Source organism: Bombus bifarius, unplaced genomic scaffold (assembly GCF_011952205.1).
Source record: "Bombus bifarius isolate JDL3187 unplaced genomic scaffold, Bbif_JDL3187 scf7180000008296, whole genome shotgun sequence".
In the NCBI taxonomy this organism is placed as follows: domain Eukaryota; kingdom Metazoa; phylum Arthropoda; class Insecta; order Hymenoptera; family Apidae; genus Bombus; species Bombus bifarius.
This window is the reverse complement of record NW_022884575.1, coordinates 185,008-211,770: the sequence shown is the minus strand read 5'-3', so window position 1 is coordinate 211,770 and position 26,763 is coordinate 185,008. Positions and strand designations below refer to the sequence as shown.

Sequence of the window (26,763 nt, the reverse complement as noted above, 5' to 3'; positions counted from 1 at the left end):
TTGCTCGGGAGTCGGGAAAGATTCGATTGAGCCAATCCGAGTAGAATAATTGTATATTCATTAGACTTACAGAACGACTGCCTTTGCGAGTTTATATCAAAGTGAGTGAGTTTACGTTAGTAATGTTCATGTAAGTTATAAATTTTGATTCTTTAAAACGAAGTAGCAAACATCTGTTGTTTTAATATGACTGTAATCTGATTATAAAGTAGGTGATTGTATTGGTCGCTGTTGCTTCCGAATCGTCATGCCGGTAACGCCCTAGATCTTATAACAATTAGTCATCTCACAGAATATGCAATATTTAATAAGTTTTAACATAACAAACATATAGTCCGTTTAAATAATAACATCATATTGAAAAATGGATAGCAAGGGTAGAAAAATTATTGTTTGCGATAACGGAACAGGGGTAAGGTTATAACTTTACTTTTATTTTTTGATTTCTATTTCGTTTATACCTTTTAAATTTATATTTTGTATAATTTTCTTTCTAAAAGTACCAAAGTAACATTATATTTTTATAGTTTGTAAAGTGTGGATATGCAGGAGCAAATTTCCCAGCACATATATTTCCATCCATAGTTGGACGTCCTATTATCAGAGCTGTCAATAAAATAGGAGACATTGATGTGAAGGTATATTTTTTAATTCTCCAATTATAGCAAATCAAATTTAGACTATTTATTGTATTTTCAATTATTTATTTAAAAAAGAGTTATTAATGTAATTTATGGATAATATTTGTTGTTCTATATTTAATATATATTCATTGTTATAAAAATATACTACTTATTTTCCCTAAATAAAATAAATCATCTTTCTTTCATATTTTGTAAGGAACATTAGTAATTGAATTGATTATATGATTTTTTCAATTTGGAGTTTGAGATTCTTTTATTTAACCATAGAAACAAAATCATAATCCATCATTTCTATGTTGTTTATTAATAAATTTACTTAATTTTCAGCAAGAATATTGTATTCGTGTAAGTCACTTCATAATATTACACTGTGTGCCCCAGAGTTTAAGTCTGATTGAAAACGCATTTCTCATTTATTAACCTTGTTTACTAACCAAAATTAAAATGGATTGTGCATATTAAAAGTAAGACAGATATTTTTAAAAGTATTGGAATATATAACATCTTTGTTGAAAACTTAATTAGTAACTATGACAATCATAACATTATATTTTTCATTTTGATAACTTATAATAAATTTATCCAATATATTGCTAATTGTTTTTCTATTTATTGGTATTGAATAAATATAAGAAATAAAATATAAAATAGAATATTTACAGATGTTATATTTATACTTATATATGTGTGGATTTTTATATATCTTATATTTTTGAGACCTACTTAATGTAAATTTTTGCATTTGTTAACTGATTTGTATCCTTACACTTGCTCTCATAGGATGTGCTTAACATGCCTGTAAGTTCATTGCATTTTTTAATGTTAATATTTACATTTATCAATATTATGTCAGTACTTGACAAATTGGACATCTTTACAGTAATAGTTTCCATAAGTTACCCAACATTGATCTCTGAGTAAGAATCTATTAGTATTCTACCATCTCCTACTTTTTTATATGTTATATTAATTTAAACAATTAGCGTTATAAAATTTTAAAAAACTTGTATTTAATTTTATTCTCGATTTTTTCATAAAGGTAGAATGTATTAAGTTATTGAAATATTAACAATTTCTATTAACATGTTATATTTCATCTGATAATAATCTACATAATTACATATTTTCATTATGTTTCACATTAATAGGATTTAATGGTTGGGGATGAAGCAAGCAAACTTCGGTCTATGCTAGAGATTAGTTATCCAATGCAAAATGGAATTGTTAGGTGTGTATATGACCATATATAATTTGTACGTACTATGAGATATTTAATTATTTAAATATCTAATAGAAATTGGGAAGACATGTGTCATGTATGGGACTATACTTTTGGAAAGGAAAAAATGAATATTAATCCTAGAGAATGCAAAATTTTATTAACAGAACCACCAATGAATCCTATCACAAATCGTGAAAAAATGATTGAGGTAATATCAAGTTATCGTTATATATGATATATTAATAATTTAATTATGATACTCTTATTTTCTCAAATTATAATTGAAATATTGCAGGTAATGTTTGAAAAATATGGTTTTGCTGGAACATATATTGCAATTCAAGCAGTACTTACATTGTATGCTCAAGGATTGATTAGTGGTGTTGTAGTAGATTCTGGTGATGGAGTCACTCATATTTGTCCTGTATTTGAAGAGTATGCTTTACCTCATCTCACACGACGACTGGATATAGCTGGTCGAGATATTACAATGTATTTAATAAAACTTCTTTTATTACGTGGCTATGCATTTAACCATTCAGCTGATTTTGAAACAGTTAGAATGTTAAAGGAAAAATTATGTTATATTGGCTATAATATAGAAACTGAAGAAAAATTAGCTCTTGAAACAACTGTTTTGGTTGAATCATATACTGTAAGTGAATTTTGTAATGCAAAACAAAATTTATGACTGAAATATGTTTTGTACCTATAATCTGTTTTAGCTGCCAGATGGGAGGGTAATAAAAGTAGGTGGAGAGAGATTTGCAGCACCAGAAGCTTTATTCCAGCCTCATCTAATAAATGTTGAGGCTCAAGGAATTGCTGAATTAGTATTTAGTACTATTCAAGCAGCTGATATTGATATAAGAAGTGAATTATATAAACATATTGTTTTAAGTGGTGGCAGTACAATGTATCCTGGGCTTCCGTCTAGACTCGAAAGAGAGATTAAGCAACTTTATCTTCAAAGAGTATTAAAAAATGATACTTCGAAATTAAATGTAATTATAAAATATCTTATATTTTTTTCTCAATTTTTTAATGAATATATATTATTATTTCGTTACTCTTTAATATTTTTCAGAAATTTAAGATAAAAATTGAAGATTCCCCGAGACGTAAAGATATGGTTTTTATGGGTGGTGCTGTATTAGCAGAAATTACAAAAGATCGTGAATCAGTATGGATTACAAGAGAAGAATATGAAGAAAAAGGTCTTAGTGTATTAAAAAAATTAGGTTCTTATGAATCATAAGGAAAATAGTTATTGAAATATAGAAAAGAAATATACATTTTTTTATACATTTGAAATCGTTCCAAAGTGCAAAGCATATATATTTTATATTCACGATTGATTTATACCAAATTATTTCCAGTATATACAGGTAACAAGTATAATTAGAGAGGCATATAATGCAGTATCATAAGTTTTAAAAATATTAAGTTTTTAAATTAGAATTAATTTTATTTAAATACATTAACATATGATTGTATTGGAATTAAAATGTTATTAAATTTGATATAAATTGACTTAAATTTTGTAGACTATCCAACTATTTTTGGAGTATTGTATACTCCATATGTGTATATTTGCCATAACGCATATAGCATATTTGTGGATGATACATTGTAAATATATTGTTTATTAGTGCTTCAATCATAATCAATTAAATTGCAATCTTTTTCAATAGAGATACATCATGAATTACAAACAATTGTATGTCTATTTGTTCAGTTTACAATTATTTTATAATGTTCGAATTAAATATTGTACCTATAATTGCTCAAACTAGCAATTTGTTAATATAATGGCTAAAATTAAATAATTAAATTTGTAAATACAATAGTGAGATTTAATTTCATTATTTGTTCTGTTATCTCTTATGTATGGAAGTATGTTTTACTGAGTGATAAGCAATTTTTACAGAGTTGCATTTTTTGATATAGAATCTTTTTAATTCAAAATAATTTTTCACGTAATTGTTCGGAATTTTGGCCATTATTGTAAATCATAATAGTTTGTAAGAAACCAGAGAAGCATTTTTATACATCTCTCTATATCTTCTTTTAATATTTTTAAGCTACACTTATTGGAACAAAATTCAAATTTCAATGTTCTGATAGTAGAGCATATGAGGTATATATAAAAGAATTTTATATTTAATATGTATATATATATATATGATTTTTTTTTATTTTAGTTGAATAATTTGTAGAAATAAATTTATTTCTTACGAAAATTCTATCACTAATTTTAAAACCTTGTACATATTTAATTGTTAAAACTGTACAGTAAATAATCGTTTTCTAATTATAGGAATCAAATAAAAATATTTAATTAAAAATGTGATTCTCGTTGATGACATCTCAACAATGATAAGGAATTAAATTAAAGTAACAGATTCGAAGTAATTACGGCAAATCTACAACAGTCTTTATTATGTTTCCCCATTTGACCCTTATACTGTGTATCAATGTGTACACATTTTATGTATAAATAAAAATAACAATATAATTTGTATCATACAGTTTCATGTTTAATTGGATATATAATATAACAATAGATAAATGTGTATATATTCAATTTGTTAAGATTTGTACAAGTGACTTGCGATAGCATTCTGTATAACAATAAAGTAACAAGCTGTTATTTAAAGAAGTAAATATAATTTACAAACAGTGCTTTAGCGCATGCGTCCCACGTTATAAAGTTATTTTGGAAGTGTATATAATACTTTTTTACGCTTTAATAAATCACTTTCAATGTAACAGTTTGTATCCTGTTTTACTAAGCTATGAATATATACATATATATAATAATATATATATTATAATATATATATATATATATATATATACATCGATCACGTTAAGCAAATAAGAAAAATAGTATATAAAACACTTTCATTACTTGAGAGAACTTTTGCTTCCAAATTTTTATCTTTCAACTTCTGATTTTTTTCTTTGATATATTAGTACATCAAGGGCATGAAAATGCTTTGATGTAATAAATGAAAAATTGGATGGAAAATATGGAAGTTCTATTAATTGTTCTTAAAATATAATTGGTTTATCCTTACACTGGTCAATACAAAAGTTAGTGAAACGTTTAAGGAACTTTGGATACTCCCTTTTATAAACAGCACGTAGAACAGATGCTGGAGCCCATCCACCAGGATTAACTGTATTCAAAAAAAGATAATGTTACAGATATAATAGAATATTACTATATCAATATACACAGATTAAATATATAAATGATATAGTACAAACCAACAGAACAATAAGTTATTTTACAAGTTATATTCTCTCTTTTTATTTCATCTTCATCTTTCGGAGGATCAATAAAAGTCTGACACACAAGGCAAACAGTTAGATAAACCCTTACACATTTTCCAGTATTTGGCTGTAAATATTTCATGTCTATATAAATATTTCATGTTATATATAAGTATATATAATTAAATTATATAAAATCTTACAGGATAATCAGCATGTTCTGTACTATGATTACAAACTATCCATAAATCATGTGCATCTGGATCTTGATCATCGGAGACTCGGCGCATATGTGACCAAAATAATGCGTCTCTCTGACTTGCTGGCCAAATTCGCTTATGCGTTTGTAAAAATATTAAAGTATCTTTGGAAATATTTTCAACCACAGTCATATCTTCAAGGGTAGCTTCCCATCCTGTCCTATACTCAGGGCTGAAGAATATTTCACAAACTTCATGACCAGTAACTCCTTTCACAACATGACAAGCTTTCAAAGGATCTACCACTAAACCATCCGCTTCTTCTTCGCGTCTGTACATTCGCATATCACCATCTTCAGCAAATAATTGCCATCCACCGGCTCCTACTCCAAGACGCGCATAATGCAACTGTTCCATCGTTATTCTTTGTATCTAAAAATTATTATATAGATTGTAATTATAGATGTATTATGTAATTATAGATTGTAATTATTGTAATATAGATATGGCATACTTTAAAAATAAATAATTACCTCTGGCCAAAGTCTGTGTTTAACTGCTGACATTATCGGAGTAGTTAAAATTGAAACTGATTTTTGTTTCAAACGATCTCTTAGTTGATTTTCTTCATCAATTTTATCTAATCCAGTCTCTACTGCATCATAGAATTCTTCATCACAAAGAGCACTATGTGGACCTTCCTTAAACATTAAAATTTTTTTTTACTATGTTATGTTTTTTTAAAGATATTTTGTTAATTTATAAAATCGAACCTCATAATCTGGACCTCCATGAATAAGAACTCTAGGTCTAGGAAAGTCACTTTGTTGCATTGTAACTTGTTCTTTCAAAGCTTTGTAAAGTTCTTGCACTTTTCGTTTTCTCTCGATTTCTTTTTCCCATCTACGACGCCATGCATCTTCTCGTTGCACCATTAATTCAACACAGTGCTGTAATGTTGCTAGCACACCTTCACTCGTTGCTTTAAATGTTATTGCTTCACCTTTAAAGTCCACAGACTGTTCAGCTGGATTAAACATTGTCTCCACTTTATTTTCTGAAACAATTTTCCCATTCAATTAAAAGCAAAGAAAAAAAAAGTACTTATTTAAAAAATAAAAGAGGACATGAAACAACTGAATACATAACAAATGAATCTACACAAATGGAAATTATTAATTTATATACCTTTCGTGGAAATATTTTTAGCATTTTCTGCACAATTATCAAAATATTTCTGCAAAGTATCAATTTGTTTGATCAGAATATCTCTGAAAGTTTCAAGTTCTGCTAACTTCTCTTTTAGTCCTCTAACTCCACGTTTAGTGAAGCTACCTGCACTTGTAATAGATTGTGTATTTGATATAAGTGAAATAGCACTACCGTGTCGCTTCAAACTGTTTTCACTTCCATAACCTGATTCCGACTGTTTAAAGCAAACATATATATTTTTTAATAGAACAAAAGAACATTTATTAGATTTATCTAATAACTTACTTAATTTATATAATAAAATTTTAGTACCTTATAAGATTTCAAAACATCCACCCAACGCTGCTTTTCTTCTGGATTACTTGCTCTCAAATACCATACTAAGCAATCGTTTACAGACACATCGAATCTACATTCATCAAATTCGTGAGCCTAATAAAACAAATAGCATAGAGTAATATCATGAGTTTTTTACCAATTTTATCAGAGAATTAAATCTTATAGGAGACTGATTCCTTTATACCAATTCATACCTTAATATTAGCTTTATACAAGCTTATTGAACCTCGACATCCAAATCCACTGTCCTGCTCAGATTTGTAATAAGATAAAGTACCATCTTTGAGAACAATAAATCTAGTTTGCCAGCCATGTATATAATTTGTCCATTTGGATAATGTACCCTGAAGTTCTGGAACCACAACTCCATCTGAACCTTCTTCATCTACATCATCAGCATCTATCTCTCCTTCCATACATTCAATATCTTCGTTGGCAAGTCGAATCGTTTCTGTTTCATCGGCCATTCTTGCGAGTAAATCTCACTTTCAGAATCAATTACTTTTAAAATAAACTTAACATATCCAAATAATATCTTTAAAGTTACTCTAACGCGGGATAATCTATCGATAGTTATTCTACAGTTACAGTAATTTGAAAATTGCGAAGTAATTAACCAGTAATTGTTCACAAAATAAGTTTCAGAACATATTGATCGTTAATAATCATACGTATTGTTATATAAAATGTCTTATCAAATAAATGAGACATCAACAGCTTGTATTTTTCGGCAAATAACAAGACTAAGTGCCAAATAAGAAAATCAACAGTTTTATTTAAGCAGTATTTTCATGAATGTTATATGTGCGCTATAATCTTTCTTGATTGGTCATATTCTTGAAAATTAAATATTTTTAACATTCCTTAAACATTAATTATTATCTTTTTAAGCTACATAAACAATATTTTTCTTCAACTAATAATGGATAAGTAAGAAATATTTGAAATCCAATGTGATTCCGTTACTTTTTTAATAATAACAATTAAATTAACACAGTTCGATTAAAAGTAACGAATATCGATTTAAAGCATCGATAATTATCGAAGTATGTATATACTTGGTTTAAAAGTTATTTAGTAACGAATAGATTGCTGTAAATCCATATGAATGATGTAAACAAATCACGATTAAATTTGTATCTTTTAACTATTTATACAAAAATGATGTTGTCAAAATTATGTAAAAATATATAGATAATTTATTAGAAGACTAATTATTTGTCATCTTGTTTATGTTAATATTAAATGTGTGCAAGTATATATGTACATAAGAGAGTGCATATTTTGTAATATATAATCTAAGTTACATAATTTTATACATAGCAGAATATTAAATGATATAATGTAACTATAGTTCAAGAATAGGTTGATTATTTTACATATATGTACATGGTTTCTAGTTATGTAATTTATGTACATGTCATACATTCAGTTATTTGATATACATATGTACATAGTCTCAAGTAATAATGTAAAGAAATAGTAACAGGGATTCGTCATATCCTATTCCTTTATACAGTTGAACTGTTTTGCTATATAAAGGGAGGGTTTTATGTAATTTTTACATTATTTATTCTCAAAAATAAATAATATTTACTAATTATAAGATTATATGAACGTAAGATGTAATCTATAAATAAATAATTATTAACGAATAAGCATAATTTGTATACTTATAATCTAAACTAAGCATAATGATGAAGAACGCGCAAATGTAAATTATTTATAAATAATATTTATTATAAAATTAGATGTACAGAAAGGGGGGACAGTCGAATTTCTCATATTTGTATAGAAAAAAGTTTCTGTTGAATGACAGGATAAGTATATGATTAATGTTTTTTTGTAGTTTTAAGTAATTTTTCATATTTGCTTTTACTAGAATACCATAATGCAAAAGGAATAGCTAATGAAGGTAATGTCATCACAGCAAATGCAGCCCAGTCAACCTAAAATGATACATAAGTATTTTATATTTTATTACAATTAATACAATGCTTATATTGACTTACATAATATTCAGTAGTTACTTACAACATGTGAAGAAAATTGTTTATCATAATCTCTAAATGATACAATTATTGCTTCACCAGGTTCACTACTTGCGGCAAATTGTAAGTTAGGAGCATCTTCTTTGCGTTTATATAAAACTTCGGCTGATGTGAAGTTAAAGTATCCAAATTTACGTGGCCTTACAACAACTATATGACTGACATTTGTATAGGGTGGAACACGATCTATCCTTGCATTTAATTCTCCACTGACATGAGTGAAATGATCAGGATGGAAAGAATTATCTGTAATTTCAACTTCTAATGCAGCTGCGCTGCCAACGTTATACACTGTATACTATAAATGATAAATTCTCTATTAAGATAAAAATATTACATATACATAAACCATATTTATTTTTATACTTACTTTAATTACAATGTCCATATTTTCTACAAGGTATTTATTAAGTAGTTGTTTAGATATCAATAATCTTGCAGCTTCTTCTTCTTCCTCTGCATATGTAGTAAGAAGAAAAGCAGCAAATGCTATGAATATGATATGCCACTTCATGCTAGGATATTAACATTGAAAAGAACATTATTATTACTAAAAATTACATTGTTTATATTGATTAAATTCAATGTGTGTGTGTGTGTGTGTGTGTGTCACATTTTTAATTTATATTCTATCAACAGATATAAAATCTATACATAAAATTATACAAATATATAAATAAATGACTTTAATGATAATAGTTGATGATTCTTTTGTACAAAATTTATTGTAGTTATTAAATTACTTATTATAATTCGTAAAAAGTAGAAAGTTTTATATATTTCATTCATAAAAAGCCAGTAATTTACATTATTTAAAAGAGTAAAATATTATAGTTATTCATTATTGAAATATTCTAAACAAAAATAGCAAAGTTTTCTATTACATTTACAAAAGTCTCATGATTATAATGAATAGTTCTATAAGTTTTATGTATACAATAAAAATTGTTACCTTTTTGTACGATAGAACGTCATGTCACTCAAGACAGCGAAACGATTATTTCACTCGATCTGGAAGATACATTTGAGAGAAGTGCCAACAGTACACACTTTGATGCCACGTTTCGTCAAGGGAAAACACAGTCTGCTAGCAATTAACTTCCGGTATAGAGTGTTTAATAAAATGGCGGTGAAAATAAATTAATGTCTTGTGTTGTGTTTATTGTGTTTATACAAAAATTTTGTTGATGTAGAAGAAAGATTTTATTCATTTATAATATCATATGTAAAATATTAATAAGAATATAGAAATTGTATCAAATATCTGAGGCGTATCGTAAAACAGCAAAATATTACTTTCAGATGATTAAATTGATTTAATTTGAGAATTTTGTACAATATTTGTATTTACTTATACATATATAGTACTTAAACTTAATATTAATAAAATATTTTAAATAATGACTGCAAAAGTGTATCAACTAGATCAAGAACTAGAGGCGAGAGTTAAGAAAGGTTATGATTCTATATATACTACATGTGTATATCTTTGTCATGAATATATTTTGGTTGTTTCTGACACCTTATTTTTTTAATATTCTAGCAACTGAGCGTATATCTGAAAATATGCATATAGTTGCAAATGAACCATCTCTTGCGTTTTATAGACTTCAGGAACATATAAGGAAAGTATTACCTCCTATGATGGACAAACGAGTAGAAGTGCTTGATCTTCAACAGCAACTGTTAGGTAGATGTTTTGATGTAGAGTATGCTGTAAGTGCTATTGATGCAATGAATGGTGCTGGAAAGAGTTTTGGAAACACTTTAGAATTCTTCAAGAATGCTATTTTTCTTAAACAACAATTGAACTATGAGGAACAACGAAGGCATAAAAAAGATGGAAATAGAGATTCTGTATATAAAAGTTTATCTGTACACATTCCTACATTAGATCATTTACCAAATGAAATATCTGATGTTGTCAGAGGAACTGCTAACAAAGTATGATGAATTATGTTAAATATTCCACAGAGATTCAAAAAACAAATTAAATTTGAAATGATAATTAAATGCATTAAAATATAATATTGTTCAGAAATATAAATGTAAATACCGTAAATAATTGATTAGACTACTAACAATTTATATGCCATAAAATAGGTGGGTTATGTGAAATAAAATTATTGTTATATTCTGAATAGTTGCATATGTTAACATTTTTGGATATTTAGAATATTTTAATTTACTTTAATTTGTTAATATTTGGCCAATATCGTTTAGAAAAAAAGTGTATAAACAAAAATTATCAGTAGAGATCATTTTAAGTTGTAGACAAAGTCCTATAGATGTCGTTATAATTTGTGTAAGAGAGAATACTGTTAAGAGGTCCAGTATTGGTGTACAGAATGCTAATTAATTTGTGAAATTGTAAAAAAAATATTGAATCATACATATTGGATATGCCAGTTATTAAACACTGATATCTACATGAAACGTATTTTATCTTCTAACAAGTTTTACGGTATGTTGATCATTTAGTACCCTCTTTTTCTTTTTCTAGGTTATGTTCGTTTGATATACAATTTTATTTTATTTTTGAAGATAATTTTATTGCTTATTAATAGTTTTATTATATAGTTATAGTGATTTTCTCAAAAATTATCTAGAGTATCTTAACGTTTTCATACTAATATGTGACAAAATGTTCGATTTCTTGATTAAAATATTTTACCACATTGACATAAAGTAGGACACTAATGTTGTACGTCTTAATTATTAAATTATCTGTTCACATATCAATGTGAAACAATTTATTACAATAATTGATATGTATGTGCAAGTGATAATAGAATATTAACTATAAAATAAAACAATTTTATGTAATCTTTTAATTAATGTAAAATTGTGACATTCTGGTCATATATATAATAGATATTTTTGTAATGAATAAGATTAAAATCTATACTTATGAATAAATAGTGAAATTAACATATTTATATGGTATATTTCTTGATATCAATAATAGTTAGGTAACATCAATCGTTTATATCAATAATTATGTAGTTTAATATTTGAAAATACCTATATAATTAATTCATGCATTAAAATTTTGCGAATTGCAATTGTGGTATACGTGGTTGTCAATATTAATATTGAGACTTAATTAAGTTAAATATAAATGTTTAATTCTCTGTAGAACTCTTAGTCAATTCATACGGAATTTTCAGACAGATTCTACAGATACGACAAATGAATATGCTATACGCGTTTAGTAAGAGAAATCGTTTAAATACAAATGTACTTCGCGATTATAAGCCAGGTATGCTGCATATCTTGTATAGGCTTCACATTATACTTACTAACTTCTGTATGGCCTTCAATTTTTTGCCTTTATAATAAATGTTTACAGATAGTTTTCCATATATTATACAATATGATAATGATTTGTATGACAACATCATTGAGATATTTGACGATTCTTCAATTTTCGAAAACGATAATGACTCTCAAATGAAAGTCAGTTGACTAAATGGAACTTTCTTAGATATTGTCTTTCTCTGCATGAAGTTACGTTTACTTATTCGTACAAAAACAAATTATATATTTTTAGTATAAATATTCATTTAATTATTTTAAATAATATATACGATACGTACATAAGTACGTATTAATCGATTATAATTGTGATCACGTAATACGATCCGCTAAATTCGGGTAAGATGACGGAGTTCGATTCTGACGAGGATGGCGTCTTTCTTGAAACGGAGTTGGCTACTTTTGTTGTATTTAAAATAGTTCCGAGAAGGAAGGTTTATGTTTAAAGCCGCTTATAGATCGGTTCCAACTAAAATGTTATTTACTTTTCATTCAAAGGCGATGTACGAAATTTGTAATCATCCTTCGCGTCGATATTTCCAATATGTACACATAAATGGATTTTCCATGGAAGCCAAGTGTTCTAGTTGTCCTTAATTTAGTGTTATTATAACATTCTAATACTGAAATTTTAATGTAGACCATTAGACTCTTTATTTACGTTTTTTGTATTCGAAAAAAAATATATATATGTCGAGTTATGGTTAGAATTTTGGGCGCGTAACAACTCTTCACGTGAATTAGCCATTGCTTTACAAAGCCGAGATTATATTTACACGTATATACAAGACTACTACAAAGTTTAACAAATAATAAGTCTAATGAATAATAAGTTTAACGAATAGTGAGTTTAATGAATAGTATGATTTACGAATAATAAGTTTAATGAACGCTATTAACAATGTTCTTGGGTTCAAACGAATCCACGGTCAATGGGATAACTCTTTACTAAGCGTAAACTAATTTTAGGCGTAAAACATGATTGTTGAAATGCTCGATGTGTCACTCCCCAAGGCAATCGCACAAATGCCAGCCTCGTGGAGATTTTTCTCGCTGTACGATTGCATTTGTTTTCTATACTCGTTTGGAAGCATCAAAAAGGTTCTAAACGCCGTTGCTAGGCAGTTTCTGCCTTAATTTTGATACATACTCGTTGGAAGCATCGAGAAAGTTCCAAACGCCGTTGCTACGCAGTTTTTGCCTGGAATTTGATTATTAATACAATGGTTGTCACATTATATCAGCACCTCCGAGGCAACATCACACGTGGCTAGGCCCGCTCCCGAGGCCGCATGCCGCCACAACCACATTTGTGGAAAAAACCATACAACCACTTCAGACCTCCGTTAGGCACAACGTCCATCCCGTGACCGTGGTTACGTTCGGCGACCAAATGTCACCTCGAGACCAATCTCGCTATCACAAATTTCGAATAATTACAGCCATGATAAAATCTAGGCTAGAGTACTAGAGGATGTTCCCAAAATTTCGAAGGAAAGGCTTCGGCTTTCCTTTCATCTCCGACATATATATTTCATATATCTATCGTACGAAATAAACTAAAAAATCTTGCACGAAATATAATCGTATTTTCGCATTTTATGCTCGTACAAAGTTTTGTATATAATTGAATTCTCGTAAAACATGAAACTCACATTTTCTAAGAATGGAGAACAACAAATCGCATTAAATTTGTAAATTGTCTCACAAAACCGTGTCAAATCGTCATACGCAAACTTCTACAATGTTGTTAGAAAAGATTCACATTTTACATAATTCTTTGCACAGTTTTGTTTATCATTGTTACATCAATGTAAATTTGATATACATAGCTAAAATAAAAATTGATTTATCAATATTGTTTTGATTCATATATTCACAGAATGTATACTTAAAAATAGTTCGACCACTAGTGTGGCAATAACCAAGTGACATATGGATACATCCGTCACATCTAACAAAAGTACGAGTAAGTGTGAAAGAAATGAAATGCATATTGTTGTCCGATTTTCGCAATGATATGTGTAAGAGATGATTAAACGCGAAATTCCAGCGCGTTATCCCGGTAATTTATTAAAATTTGATTCGATTATTACGACGAATGCTACTTTCAAATTTCAAATCACGTGTAAAGACTAGTCTTCTCTAAATTATTAAACTACTAAAGACCAGATAATTCCTAATAACTAGACTACTAAAGATTCAGTATTATGTATTGAGAAAGAAGACACGTGCTTATGAAGGAAGAAAGGAAGGGGCACGAAAATAGTCGAACACGGTCGAAACTGATTCTGTAAGGTCGATCGGGACGGTCGAATGGATTCGAGCGTTAGCGCAGCTTTGTTTGCTGGTGAGCTTCGTCCTGTTAAGACTGTGCTTGTTCCATATTAGTTTCCTTCCTCTAAACTCGAAGTATCGAATAGTCTACCTTTATATGTGATTTTTAATCGTGATAAATTCGGTGGAAGTCTTCTTCCGTTGAAGAGGTAGTACTTCCGGAAACAAATTGTTTAATATTTTAATTAACAACTACTTTTTAATTGCATTTTTATAAGTCGAAGGCACACAGGAGTTTGACATAGTCAAATAGAAAGCCTTGCCGATTGCATATCATATTTTTGACACTATTTTATTTGACGTTAAAAGAAAATAGGGAAGAGTTGACAAGCACATACATGTATATATGCGATACTGAACCACGTGCGCAATACGTCAAGAGTTTCATCGAGTTGCTACGTGCACCTTAACAAGGTACGCATGTTCACATTTATTGCTATTGTTTCATTTGTGTCAGAAATAATGGAGTTAACGATACACAGTGTCCTGTTAAAACTTCCTTTTCCACCTACACGTCATGTTATTTGAACAATTACCGCGCAAAAGTTGTTCTGTTATTTAAAGTTATTTTACTTTACTTCTACATTATCATTAGTACTATATAACGTATGACTAAAGTTCCTAGTATCTTTTGTATGTTTATCTTTTTTAACTACCAGATTAAGTAATACACCTTATCCGTGTTATTCAGCGTTTGAAGTTCATATAGATAATTGATATAGTCTAATTACAGAGTATTTAAATTATAATTATAGAGTATTTAAAAAGTGTTATTTATTAACGTTTCAGCACCACGTATACTTACAGGGTAGTCTATATTTAGCAACTCGGAAATTTCCATATTGTATTAAGGATTCAGTTCATATTGTAAAAAATAATATCTTTTGCTTTGTACAAGATGAACAGGGGAAACGAATTATTTAACGCAGCTGATAAAGATAGACCCGATGATAGGATAAATCATCGAGATACATAGAAAACATAGACATATATTTAAGAAACTGAATGTTTTCAACAAATTTCGAGAATACCAGTTTAATATCAAAGAGTTTCCTTGAGATAATATTAGCAATGATTATAAAACTGATGAGATTGTGGAATAAAAATTGACAAGAGTACAGCAGTTAAATACTTTTATGAAAAATTATATACCAAGTCCCCTTGTAAAGAAGGTAGCATGGTGATATACTTTCATGTTCGTTATATTGTGCTCGATCATACTTTCTATTTATTTTACGAAGGAGTAATGCTTTCCATGGCTTTCACGTTTTTTCTTCTTTTCACTTTTTTGTTTTATAAGATCGTTTGAGAAAATAGAATAATTACAATTAAATAAAAACTACCGTAAAGTTATTGGAGGATAAATATTTTTGCTCAAGCTTGTTTCAAGATAGAACGAAACCTTGTGCATCGTAGACTTAAGTTCATCAATATTTGAAAATCCAAGGAGTGTATTTTCGCAAATAATGGTGATACTTCATTTTATTTATCGTAATCAAATTGATAGTCTGTTTTATTCTGTACAATATCAAGATATTCTTGAGAGATAAGTTGACTAGCTGGACGGTACAAGAGAGGTGTACAAGCAAATACGTATCTATATTACCGCTCAAAATACCGGGTACTTGCTCATCTTTAACAGAATGTAAATAATGCAATGATTTTATACAGCTGTACAAGGTGGTTTAAAAATCCTTACAATTTTTCAGACACTTCTAATAGTCGGACATTAAATGATTTAAACAAAAATTAATCGACTTTCAACTGACTACAAATTGCAATATTAAGAATTTCGCAAAAGATTTTACTTCGATGAAAAGTCGAAGTCATCTCCATTTTTCTTAAACGGAACAACACATTTTTTTATACATTATTCGATACATTTTTAATTCTCTAAAAAAAAAGCAAAGTATCAAAAGCAAAAAGTACAAAAGACCAAAAGGACCAAGGTAGTTGGGTCGAAAAATGATTAGTTTAAAAAATATTCTAACTTATGTTTTTGTCAACTTAATGTTTTTGTCAAAACTTCTATCAAGGAGAAAGAGACATAAAAACAAAGAAGTACTATACTATTATTCCTTGTTATTAATTTGTGTTATTAATTTGAACGGTAGTATACTCCTCGCACCGTTTAACTACTTTTGATTCTTTCATAGTTACATCAATTTATGCTATGTTAATATGTAGTTAATATATATGTTATAGACGCTGACCGACATTGCAATGTGATTTCTAGAATGTTAAAATTATATACAAATATATGCTTTTAGGTTGTAATACTTTTAGGACACTTGTCACACTGATAGCACAAATATCGAGGCTTACATAAGATTCATGTTTCATTCGTGACCTCTCATTTATCATTAGGAATACGTAATTAAAAATATGTTAAGGTATCGATCAATGTCGACCACATTGAATAAGATGTTTTTCTATAACGACTAGATACAGGAAATTTATATTAGATGATTATAAATACGTTGTGGAAAATCAGAAATGATAGAGTAAATGCTTTCAACGATGGTTTAATAAGATCTACAGTCAGTCATGTATAAAGATTAACTGTCATTGTTTTGAACCTGTAGTGAAAATATATATGCATATTTAATTATGTATAATGTGTTTAATTGTATAATAATATATATCTATATTTAATTGATATATTGATGTATTATTATTTTAATTTCTGTTTTTGTAATATATATTTATATGCGGGTACGTGGCTACACGCGTATATGTGTATTAAAATACTTATTATGCACACATATACTGCATGTTTTATTATGTACAAAATTTTAAATTCCATGCCAGAATTTCTTCTTATTCTTATTCTATGTGCAGGATGTATGTTTTCATCCCTTTATTCATTTACAGCTTCATACATTTATATCTTTATACATTTATATACAGGTACATACCTAAGAAATTCTATTTTTTTTAGCACCGATTATTACTTGAAGCACTTATTCCACTGTTAGAAACTGCCTGTCATAAATAGGGACTCAGGGATTTTCTCTCTTTTTATCTTCTATACCAGCTTATGTCGATATTTCATAAATGAATTCCCGCGCAGATCCTTAGGGCGACTCCGTACCCTCGACTCCCGGTGCTCATGGGGTGACCACTTGCAGAAGAAGTTTTACCAATCATACTGAACTGAGCACTACCCTTGTAAACTAAAATGTATAAACAATTAATGTTAAAGCATGTTTCTACCCTGCCAACAACTCTCGTATGAGGAACTATAGGAGCCTCATCTCGAGTAGTTTAGAGTTAGTGCATCAGTTAGAGTTAGTTTCTCGCTAGTTACACGATACTTAATCCGTTGTCGGCTCAGAATTCTTTTCACTTCTCACATACTTCTTTATATCTGCAAGTGATACTTCTTATTCTTTACCTTACGGGCTAATTATATTTAGCAGCCCTTATTTTACTGGTAAATACTTGTCAGCTTATCATTCCGGCGGTAAATAATCTTTGCTGCTACATCTCTCGAGCCTAGTGTCTTAAACAATATTCATATTTTAATTCGTATAATTATTCATAAATAAATGGCTGCGTTTGCACGTGACAATATTTCCTACAGCTGAGGAACATTGCTCAGACGCAGCGGACGTTGCTGGTATCATTCAATCCTTCTTTATAATTGCTATTCTATTTCTAATCTTGCGATTGGTGTATATTTCATCGCTCATGTCTTCCACTATTCATAAAGGTCAAATATGCAGTATTCTTTCGTTATTATCTTTTAATGAGCTTTCTTTATAGAAAAGTCACAATTTGCAGTGGTATCAAAACATTCAAAAGGTATTCTACCCTTCTTAATTTTGTACAAGTTATAGCTCTTATGCTATAGTTGTATTTGTGTTGACTCGATTTATTATTAAATTTGATGTACATGTATGTATGTATAAGTGGTCCAACAAGTTTGAAAATGTTCAATAACATTGAAGTAAAGTGATTTGATACACGAGCTGCTCTTCTTCTTGTCCTAACGCCTGTTTAGCAATGTCTCTAAATGTTCGCGTTTTCTGACTCTAATGAGATGGCATTTATTGTACTTTGTGTACCGATGACCACAATTTTTTCAGTAATTTCTTTAGGGGGTATTTAGTTTATCAGCAAGACTTTGAGCTATGCGACGTTCTCCCGTTGTACGCAGTAGGTAAAGTTTAACCTTTTATGCTTCATTAAGAAATAATGATATGTGCACTACGTACAAGTGTATTTTTGTACGAGTCTGATAACGTATAGTAATTAATCTTGTAATATTCAAATTTTATACAATCGTAGGTATATATCCAAAGGTGACTTTATAATTCCATCAGATTGTAGGATTGAATGCCTCTGGCTTTGAATGCAATCAATGTCTTTTTTGTTTATTTATATCTGAACTGCCTTTTTCCCTTTTCTTCTTTTATAAGATAAACTTGCATTAGTTTGTCCAATATTTATGAAAGTCGTCTCATCATTTGAATTATAATAGTTAATTATATACTGTACTTTGTGTTTGGTAATTCATGAGCTCCAATATTTCATAAGAAGTTCATAAGAAGAAGCTCCTTTAGCATATATTACAAATGGACTTACTACTATTACGGTTTGTATATCTAAAATGGTCGGTAACAAATTATAGATGTAACTGTCAGAACTGAAACAATTTATTGTATAATATATAACAGTATACTGGTTAATTAATAGTAATTAATAGTAATGGTTAGTAATAGTAATTAATAGTAATGGTTTGTACGAACAGAAATGTTCTCTTGCGTTGTTGGAACGTTACCGTTCTTGATGCATATCCTTTCAGCTTTTGTTTTTGTGATTAAATTTCATTTTTTTTCCTATTTTACATTTATTTGTTTTGCATATATAGGAAATTGCGCATAATTAGTTCAGTAAACGCATAGCTGTAGAAATTTATTGCTTACTTTGAAATTATTTTTATCTTTGAAATGTTAATTAAGTTTCTGAGATCCTGGGATTTAATCACACGTTGTAGCGCTATAAAAACAATCCATCTATTTATTATTCTGATTCTAAAAATATTTCCTCTTAGCATTTGCATTCCGTTCGCCATTGCTTCGTGTTGTTTCATTTTTCTCCCGGCTGCAAGTATTCGAATATCAATGTCAAAGCGGTACGGGCGGAATTTCGGTTTTGTAAAAAAAAAAAATCGTGTTTCATTACACACATGTGGAGCGCGTAACGTAATTGAAAGTGTTATGATTATATGGAGCATTATTGACATGTGGAAGGAATGTTACCGTGTGACACTTTACTCGCTCAATCCTTCACTTATTTTCGCTGAAGTTGTTCCTTGTCTTTTTTTCATGTTTACGCGATCTGTTAGGTATCTTCTTCCCTCAGTTGAAAAGAATAAACGGCTCTACCTGTCGATTTTACCGAATATTTTCTGTAACAATAAATAAAGAACGCTTTCGACAAACGAACACTTTCTTCAACTTCACCATACACGCGGTATCGTCTTCTTTATGGTAACTCTATCTATTTTAGTTCCATTTTACAGAAAGAGAGACTTTATACATTTTTTTTACCACGAGATATAGAAATATCTTAATGTCCTACCTTAAAGTTGATCTTTATGGAGAACACGTTGGAGAAATGTTGAATGTTTAAATACATTATTTTAATATTTTATATTCTTTTATCATAATCTTATTCATAATAACATTTTATGTCATTTCAAGTCGTAGGTAGGTATCAGAAACAAAAAACATGCTGACACATCTGTTCGAAATTCACGGCCGGTTTTGTGCTGGGCACCCCCTAGAAGTAATTGTGACGACCTTCACACTCACAGCATGCATTCTGAACATGGAGACCGGAAGTGGATATCCTCGAGATAGTAGAACTCTTCCTTTGGCTTTACATTGTCGGCCCGGTAGATGTAATTTGGATGTAAGCAGATTTTGAGTAAATTTCAATTGAATTTTCAAATTTGAGTCGAGAAATGTCTTAACGATGGAAATGATCGTTGTAAACCTCAAAATTGCTTACACAATATACGTAATATATGACTATTTATTAGGACCTAAATGCAGCTGATATTATAGTCATGACTATAATACGATGTCTAGCTATATTATTCACCTATCATCAGTTTCGCAATTTACAAAAATTGGGTTCAAAATATATTTTAGGTAAGTGAATATATATAAGTTTAATTGATATTTCGGAAAATTGAAGATACGAAATACGTGTTTAAAGAAGAATCTAGGATAATTATGTATTGGCCGATTATTCATATAACCGGATCTTTCCACGGTACGCGTGAAAGCTTTCAGTGTCAGAGAAAGTTTTATGGAAAGTAATATCGTTTCATTCCGTACGACACGCGATGACACTTAATTATTGAATTCGCATAACATTTAACCGGGAAAAATGCGCGAATTAATTTTAAGTAACAAAATAATAAATAGAATTTATTAGCAGATATTAATGATAATAGTAAGAATACTTGAATGTAATGTTTTGACAGGTATTGCCGGCCTATTTACAGTATTTTCTAGTGTTGTGTTCACGTCCAGCGTAATGAATTTCGGACGCAGTGATATTTCTGATTTAAAGTAAGCCTTATTCGGAATGGATTGTAAAGTCTAGAAATTCCTTTAATTCCTATTGTATAAAGTTATTATTTTTCAGGGATGCATTATTCTTCTTCTTGCTTGTTATCGATCTTTCAAAAGCCGCTGTATTAGCACAATTGGCTCTAAGTTCCAGAAACAAAGAAGAAGTACGAGCAAATATTGCTCGCGGCATGTCGCTCTTAGGACCAACTATTACGTTAGATACTTTAGTAGAAACTCTACTTATTAGCATAGGGTCTTTATCCGGTGTCAAAAGATTGGAAATCCTGTGCAGCTTCGCTTGTTTAGGTGTTATTGTAAATTATATCGTTTTTATGACATTTTATCCTGCATGTTTATCACTTATTCTCGAGGTAATTTTTAGATTTCTGTGCTAATTGTTAAAATAGTTTTATGAATTGTACATTCTACCTCGTACTATTATTATATTTCAGCTTTCTCGTGAAACTAATGCTATGAAACCGTTAACTGCCGATAAGATTTTTATAATGCACCCATTAAACGAAGAGGATCAAAAGCCGAATCCGGTAGTAGAACGCGTTAAATTGATTATGATTGCTGGCCTATTTGTGGTACACGCTAACAGGTATTGCATTTTTGTTTTATTTTCTGTTTTCCATAATATATACGAGTCGTGTTTCCGTTTGAAATGAACTTTATGTTTTATACATCAGATAACAATAGAAAGAAAACTGACAAAAGTTATCACAAATCTGCCCCATACGATATGTATTTTTTTTTACTTGAGCATATTTCTTGTTTGACAGTTTCCTTATTCTTAACTTCCACAGGTCAGGTTCAACTTATTACACAGTAGCATAAATATACATTTGATTCATATTCAATGAATTGCAGAGAAGGAGATAGTATCTCTACGAGGTTTGGGTTTCTTTATCTCCTCGTATGTTAAGTTAGGAAACAGTGTATAACACTTCTGTGTCGAGTTAAAGATGATCATAATTATTAATATCTTTATAGTAAATTCAAGTGTTATTAAAATAGTACATAAAAATAGCGGCAGGTTAATCTATGTACATTATTGTATGTGGGAAGATACAATAAAATTAGATAATTCATAAGCTTAGGAAGTTACATCAATGTAATCGTTGACATAAAATATTTATTTATTTTAGTCGCTGGTCTTTCAGAAGTGACAAAAGCGAACCTACTGTAGAAAGAGAAGTATCTTCCGCGAATTCACATGTCATAGTGAATTCTTATAACAAGACAGAGAATTCATCCGAAGTGAAGAATTATTTAATGAATTGGTTGTCAGTCAGTGCTGATAATATCGTGATATTGATACTCCTTCTTGCGCTCGCAGTTAAATTTATTTTCTTCGAAGATAAAGGAGACATCGCTAAACAATTACGATCCAAAGTAGAAGACGATACAGAAGAAAAGGTTGAAAATGAATGTGTGAAAGGAAAAGAAAATGAAAGTGAAGATGTGAATGTGCTTAGCATCAAGCTGCCATTCAAGCAAAACTTTAGTAGAATGCAAAGTATCTCTTTTCTTTCTAACATACATAATTGGAGCGATGACAAGGAAGACCAAATAGACGAAAAACAATGTAATATAGATAAGCGGGACGATAAAAATCTGCCTCCAGAATCGAAAGTTCCTAGGTCCTTAAAAGAATGTCTCGAAATATACAAATCTGATGTAAGTAAAGGTATTATAAGTATATATATCCCAATTTATTTTTGAAAATATCGTTAATCTATATTTGATTTTTAAATATATTGTTAAATTCATAGCTTGGAGCAAGTGGGCTAACGGACGAGGAAATAATTCAATTAGTGAAGAATAAGCATATAGCCGCGTATCAGTTAGAGAAAGCAGTTGGTGACATGGAGCGAGGTGTTGGAATCAGACGTCTTATAATTGGAGAGGCGGGAAAATTTCTCGATACTCTCCTCGATTTACCGTACAAAAATTATGATTATAGTAAAGTATTAGGATCCTGTTGTGAGAACGTTGTAGGATATGTGCCTGTACCGCTTGGAATTGCTGGCCCACTATTAGTCGATGGTGAATTATATCATATACCAATGGCTACAACAGAGGGATGTTTAGTAGCATCTACAAATCGTGGTAGTAGGGCATTGTTAAAATGCGGTGTAACAAGCCGCGTAGTTGCTGATGGAATGACTAGGGGACCAGTTGTGAGGTTTCCAAATATCGTTAGAGCAAGTGAAGCTATGGTATGGATGCAAGATCCTGAAAATTTCAAAGAAATGAAGGAGAATTTTGATTTAACTAGCAGATTTGCAAGGTTGACAAAGATTCACATACGCATTGCTGGCAGGCATTTGTTTATTCGTTTTGTGGCTACTACTGGTGACGCTATGGGTATGAATATGTTGTCTAAAGGTACTGAAAAGTCATTGAACACGGTAAAGGAACATTTCCCCGACATGGAAATATTATCGTTAAGCGGTAATTTTTGCACGGATAAAAAACCAGCAGCAGTAAATTGGATTCAAGGTAGAGGTAAAAGTGTTGTTTGTGAAGCAGTGGTCCCTGCAGATATTGTTACTAATGTGCTGAAAACATCGGTTCACGCATTAGTTGATGTGAATATAAGTAAAAATATGATTGGGTCCGCCATAGCTGGCAGCGTAGGTGGTTTTAATGCGCACGCTGCAAATATTGTAACCGCAATTTTTATCGCTACGGGTCAAGATCCTGCACAAAATGTTGGAAGTAGCAATTGTATGACTTTAATGGAACCATGGGGAGCAGATGGTTCAGATCTGTATGTATCCTGTACAATGCCCAGCATAGAAATTGGTACTATTGGAGGTGGAACTGGTCTTCCTGCACAAGGAGCATGTTTGGCTATGTTAGGTGTTCAAGGTGCACATACTGATCAACCTGGTGAAAATGCTAGCAGATTAGCTAGAATAATATGTGCCACAGTACTTGCCGGCGAATTATCATTAATGGCTGCTCTTACAGCTGGTCATTTAGTCAAAAGTCATCTTAGGCACAACAGGTATGTCTATAAATAAAATAATGGAAAGCCCTAAAAGAATAATATAAAATGAATAAATAAAACAAAATTTTATTTCAGATCATCTACCGCAGTAACAAATGCGATAAGTACTCCCCAAGATACTACAGGAATTAAACTGTCTGTGCCAAATATGTTACTGCCTGTACAAAATGTATGTAAGGAGTTCATAGAGAAGTCTTAACATTAATGCTATATAAATGAGTTCATCTTAATCTGTACCTAGAATACCTTGTATTGAACGGCTGGTTATATGTAATATGTAATATTTTTTGTGTACATGGAAGAGCATAAACCAAAAAACTAAATGACTAATAATTTGAACAAAAGTGCAACGATAGAAATTTTGAATCAAATCCAAGAATGAATTAAATATGCTAAAAGTTTGACTTTGTTGGAAGTAGGATAGTATTTTAAATGTTATGAAATATGTATACTTAATTTACAATGAAATATAAAGTTGACAATGTTTGTATGAAGCTAATATGGTGAAATGATTATTTTTTTGTAGAAATAGTTATATTTTTACATAGTAGAATATTAATATTTAGCTGTAGTGACTTAGCTAGATTATCATTGAAAACATGTAGAATATTCAGAGTACAATCAAATTGTTTTCCATAATTAAGAAAAGTATATATATATATATCATTACAGTACTATAACACAAATAAAAATTATTAATTATATTTCTCGTTTTTAACTAGTTAAATGATAGAAACACTAGGAATACATTATGATGTATAAACTTTTGTTAGTACAAAAAATAAATTTCAATTGAAAATTAAACAAGAGAGAGAAAATACATAAATAAATAAGGGAAGTGATTTTTTTATCCTTTTTTATTGTGTATGCATTTCGCGAGTAGTAAATAAATTTCTTAATATAAGAAACTCATATCTAAAAACACAATCCAATAATTCCTATAAAATTCATTATTATAAAATTTACATTTTTTCGTATGTTTCTTCATATCCACAAGTAACGCAAGTGTGTGTATATGTATCATCATGTTCATTATATGTATCTTCTCCAAACTCGTGCATATGAGAAGCTTTTGATGTTTTATCATATAACGAGCTTCTGACTTGCATTCTTAATTGTTTAATCTGTACAATACAAAAATAGTAAGTTGGTAAGATAAAAATATCTATATTGTATTATTTTGTATTAAAGTACAAGTACGATATTAGATTTGAAATACGTTTATCATTACCTTTTTGTTAAATTTTTTTATTTTAGCTCCTTCCCTCTTAACATCACGTAATTCTTTTTCCTTTAATAATTTTTCTTCAGAACCCCATACTTGTAAAGCTCTCTGTTCTATTTGTAGTTGCAAATACAATTTCATTTCACCCCAATTTGCATTATGGGGATTTTTTTTAGTAATACATTTTAATGGAGGTTCTCTTTTATCCAAATCACAATCTTTTAATAAATACTCTTGTTTTGCTTCTGTTTTTGTAATCAAAGAGTGCTTGCCCTTAGGATCTCTAATATAAAAAACTAATTATAATAATCTAAAGTTTTATATTAAAATAATTGCTAGTTCAAATAATGCTTGTATACCTGCAGTTATCACATACAGATAAATTAAATGTTTGTAGTAGATATGAGTCTTTAAATTCATTCTTACATTCATCGCAATGAGGAAAATCTACAAGAATAGGTGCAGGTTTTGATATTATTTGTAACTGAAAAGAAAGAAAATATTAGTTATGAAATCCAATTAATATTTAGTGTAATAACTATTAAAATAATTAAAAATGTTATACCATTTGTTGTTCTAATTCATCACTTTCTTCTATAAGAAAACCTCCTCCACTATCTATAACACGTTGTCCTTGAACTTTATATGATGTACTCTTTTCTGAATCTTCGTTCTCACTTTAAAAAAGTACAAATGTTTTGTTATACAATTTTTTTATTTTTCTAACTATTGATATTGGCAACGTACCTCCTTATATAAGGATGAGAAACTATTTTAGATTTTCTTAATAGTAATGCTTTTTGACGATTTCGCTCTGCACGTTCTTTAAAGTGCTGACAATTTTCTATTAATTCTTCATCCTTTGATGGATCATTTACATTTAACGTAATAGACATTTTCGCAACTGTACAGAAAACTTTAAGCTGAAAACAAATAAAATATATAAAAAAATGGGCATTGTGTAATAATATTTTTTATGTCATATTCCTAATAACAGCAAGTACAACTTACATAACCTATGTATAATCCGACAGGTTAAGTATAAACTTCACTATATATTGAATACGTAACTAATAAAGCTAAAAGAAATGATCATATTTTATAATTATAATTACAATATAAATTTTTATTCTTATGTATGATAATCTTTCTACATTTTATAATATAATTAAACATAAATAGTGTTTTATAAAAAATGTAGCAAAATCAGATAAAATATATATAAAATGTAAGATTTTGATATATATTTAGCATTTAAAAACGTACTAGCTAACTATTGAACAATATGTACTTTAGTATGCATTTCACTTGTATATTT

General features: G+C 29.4%; 6 protein-coding genes across 14 annotated transcripts; 3 read left to right on the top strand and 3 right to left on the bottom strand.

Moving 5' to 3' along the window:
• Nucleotides 1-2: 2 nt before the first annotated feature.
• Nucleotides 3-3,584, top strand: LOC117212397 (actin-related protein 2). 6 transcript variants are annotated; one of them, XM_033457208.1, is made up of 10 exons: nt 3-130; nt 213-412; nt 528-638; nt 972-989; nt 1,425-1,442; nt 1,793-1,872; nt 1,939-2,074; nt 2,162-2,521; nt 2,592-2,870; nt 2,954-3,584. In XM_033457208.1, exons 2-10 carry the CDS (start codon nt 365-367, stop codon nt 3,122-3,124), a joined length of 1,221 nt encoding a protein of 406 aa, XP_033313099.1. In that variant the 5' UTR covers nt 3-130; nt 213-364; the 3' UTR covers nt 3,125-3,584. The 6 variants fall into 6 exon arrangements, with proteins under 6 accessions (XP_033313099.1, XP_033313103.1, XP_033313104.1 ...); XM_033457210.1 differs by having other exon boundaries at nt 62-130; nt 210-412; XM_033457211.1 differs by having other exon boundaries at nt 85-101.
• Nucleotides 3,585-4,281: 697 nt separating this feature from the next.
• Nucleotides 4,282-7,709, bottom strand: LOC117212394 (ceramide transfer protein). 2 transcript variants are annotated; one of them, XM_033457206.1, is made up of 10 exons: nt 7,243-7,709; nt 7,094-7,147; nt 6,873-6,992; nt 6,537-6,774; nt 6,122-6,405; nt 5,882-6,049; nt 5,352-5,780; nt 5,143-5,275; nt 4,725-5,051; nt 4,282-4,672 (listed from the first exon to the last, which is right to left on the bottom strand). In XM_033457206.1, the coding sequence occupies exons 1-9, from the start codon at nt 7,282-7,284 to the stop codon at nt 4,924-4,926; spliced, it is 1,596 nt and encodes a 531-aa protein (XP_033313097.1). In that variant the 5' UTR covers nt 7,285-7,709; the 3' UTR covers nt 4,282-4,672; nt 4,725-4,923. The 2 variants fall into 2 exon arrangements, with proteins under 2 accessions (XP_033313097.1, XP_033313096.1); XM_033457205.1 differs by having other exon boundaries at nt 7,094-7,709.
• A 901-nt stretch (nt 7,710-8,610) lies between these two features.
• Nucleotides 8,611-10,041, bottom strand: LOC117212409 (translocon-associated protein subunit beta). Its single transcript, XM_033457234.1, has 4 exons — nt 9,903-10,041; nt 9,321-9,465; nt 8,934-9,248; nt 8,611-8,848 (listed from the first exon to the last, which is right to left on the bottom strand). The coding sequence occupies exons 1-4, from the start codon at nt 9,923-9,925 to the stop codon at nt 8,732-8,734; spliced, it is 600 nt and encodes a 199-aa protein (XP_033313125.1). The 5' UTR covers nt 9,926-10,041; the 3' UTR covers nt 8,611-8,731.
• Nucleotides 10,042-10,059: 18 nt separating this feature from the next.
• LOC117212410 (BLOC-1-related complex subunit 8 homolog) lies at nt 10,060-11,386 on the top strand. The gene is made up of 2 exons (XM_033457235.1): nt 10,060-10,405; nt 10,494-11,386. The coding sequence occupies exons 1-2, from the start codon at nt 10,351-10,353 to the stop codon at nt 10,898-10,900; spliced, it is 462 nt and encodes a 153-aa protein (XP_033313126.1). The 5' UTR covers nt 10,060-10,350; the 3' UTR covers nt 10,901-11,386.
• Nucleotides 11,326-24,714, top strand: LOC117212391 (3-hydroxy-3-methylglutaryl-coenzyme A reductase). Of its 3 annotated transcripts, none has more exons than XM_033457200.1 (10): nt 14,515-14,754; nt 14,915-15,019; nt 20,317-20,527; nt 20,658-20,769; nt 21,108-21,195; nt 21,272-21,569; nt 21,651-21,802; nt 22,350-22,881; nt 22,977-24,217; nt 24,296-24,714. In XM_033457200.1, the coding sequence occupies exons 3-10, from the start codon at nt 20,345-20,347 to the stop codon at nt 24,417-24,419; spliced, it is 2,730 nt and encodes a 909-aa protein (XP_033313091.1). In that variant the 5' UTR covers nt 14,515-14,754; nt 14,915-15,019; nt 20,317-20,344; the 3' UTR covers nt 24,420-24,714. The 3 variants fall into 3 exon arrangements, with proteins under 3 accessions (XP_033313092.1, XP_033313091.1, XP_033313090.1); XM_033457199.1 differs by having other exon boundaries at nt 14,824-15,019; XM_033457201.1 differs by lacking the exons at nt 14,515-14,754; nt 14,915-15,019 and adding an exon at nt 11,326-11,414.
• A 336-nt stretch (nt 24,715-25,050) lies between these two features.
• Nucleotides 25,051-26,594, bottom strand: LOC117212406 (DNA repair protein complementing XP-A cells homolog). The gene is made up of 6 exons (XM_033457232.1): nt 26,457-26,594; nt 26,193-26,368; nt 26,011-26,122; nt 25,805-25,929; nt 25,452-25,728; nt 25,051-25,344 (listed from the first exon to the last, which is right to left on the bottom strand). The coding sequence occupies exons 2-6, from the start codon at nt 26,339-26,341 to the stop codon at nt 25,183-25,185; spliced, it is 825 nt and encodes a 274-aa protein (XP_033313123.1). The 5' UTR covers nt 26,342-26,368; nt 26,457-26,594; the 3' UTR covers nt 25,051-25,182.
• Nucleotides 26,595-26,763: the final 169 nt, after the last annotated feature.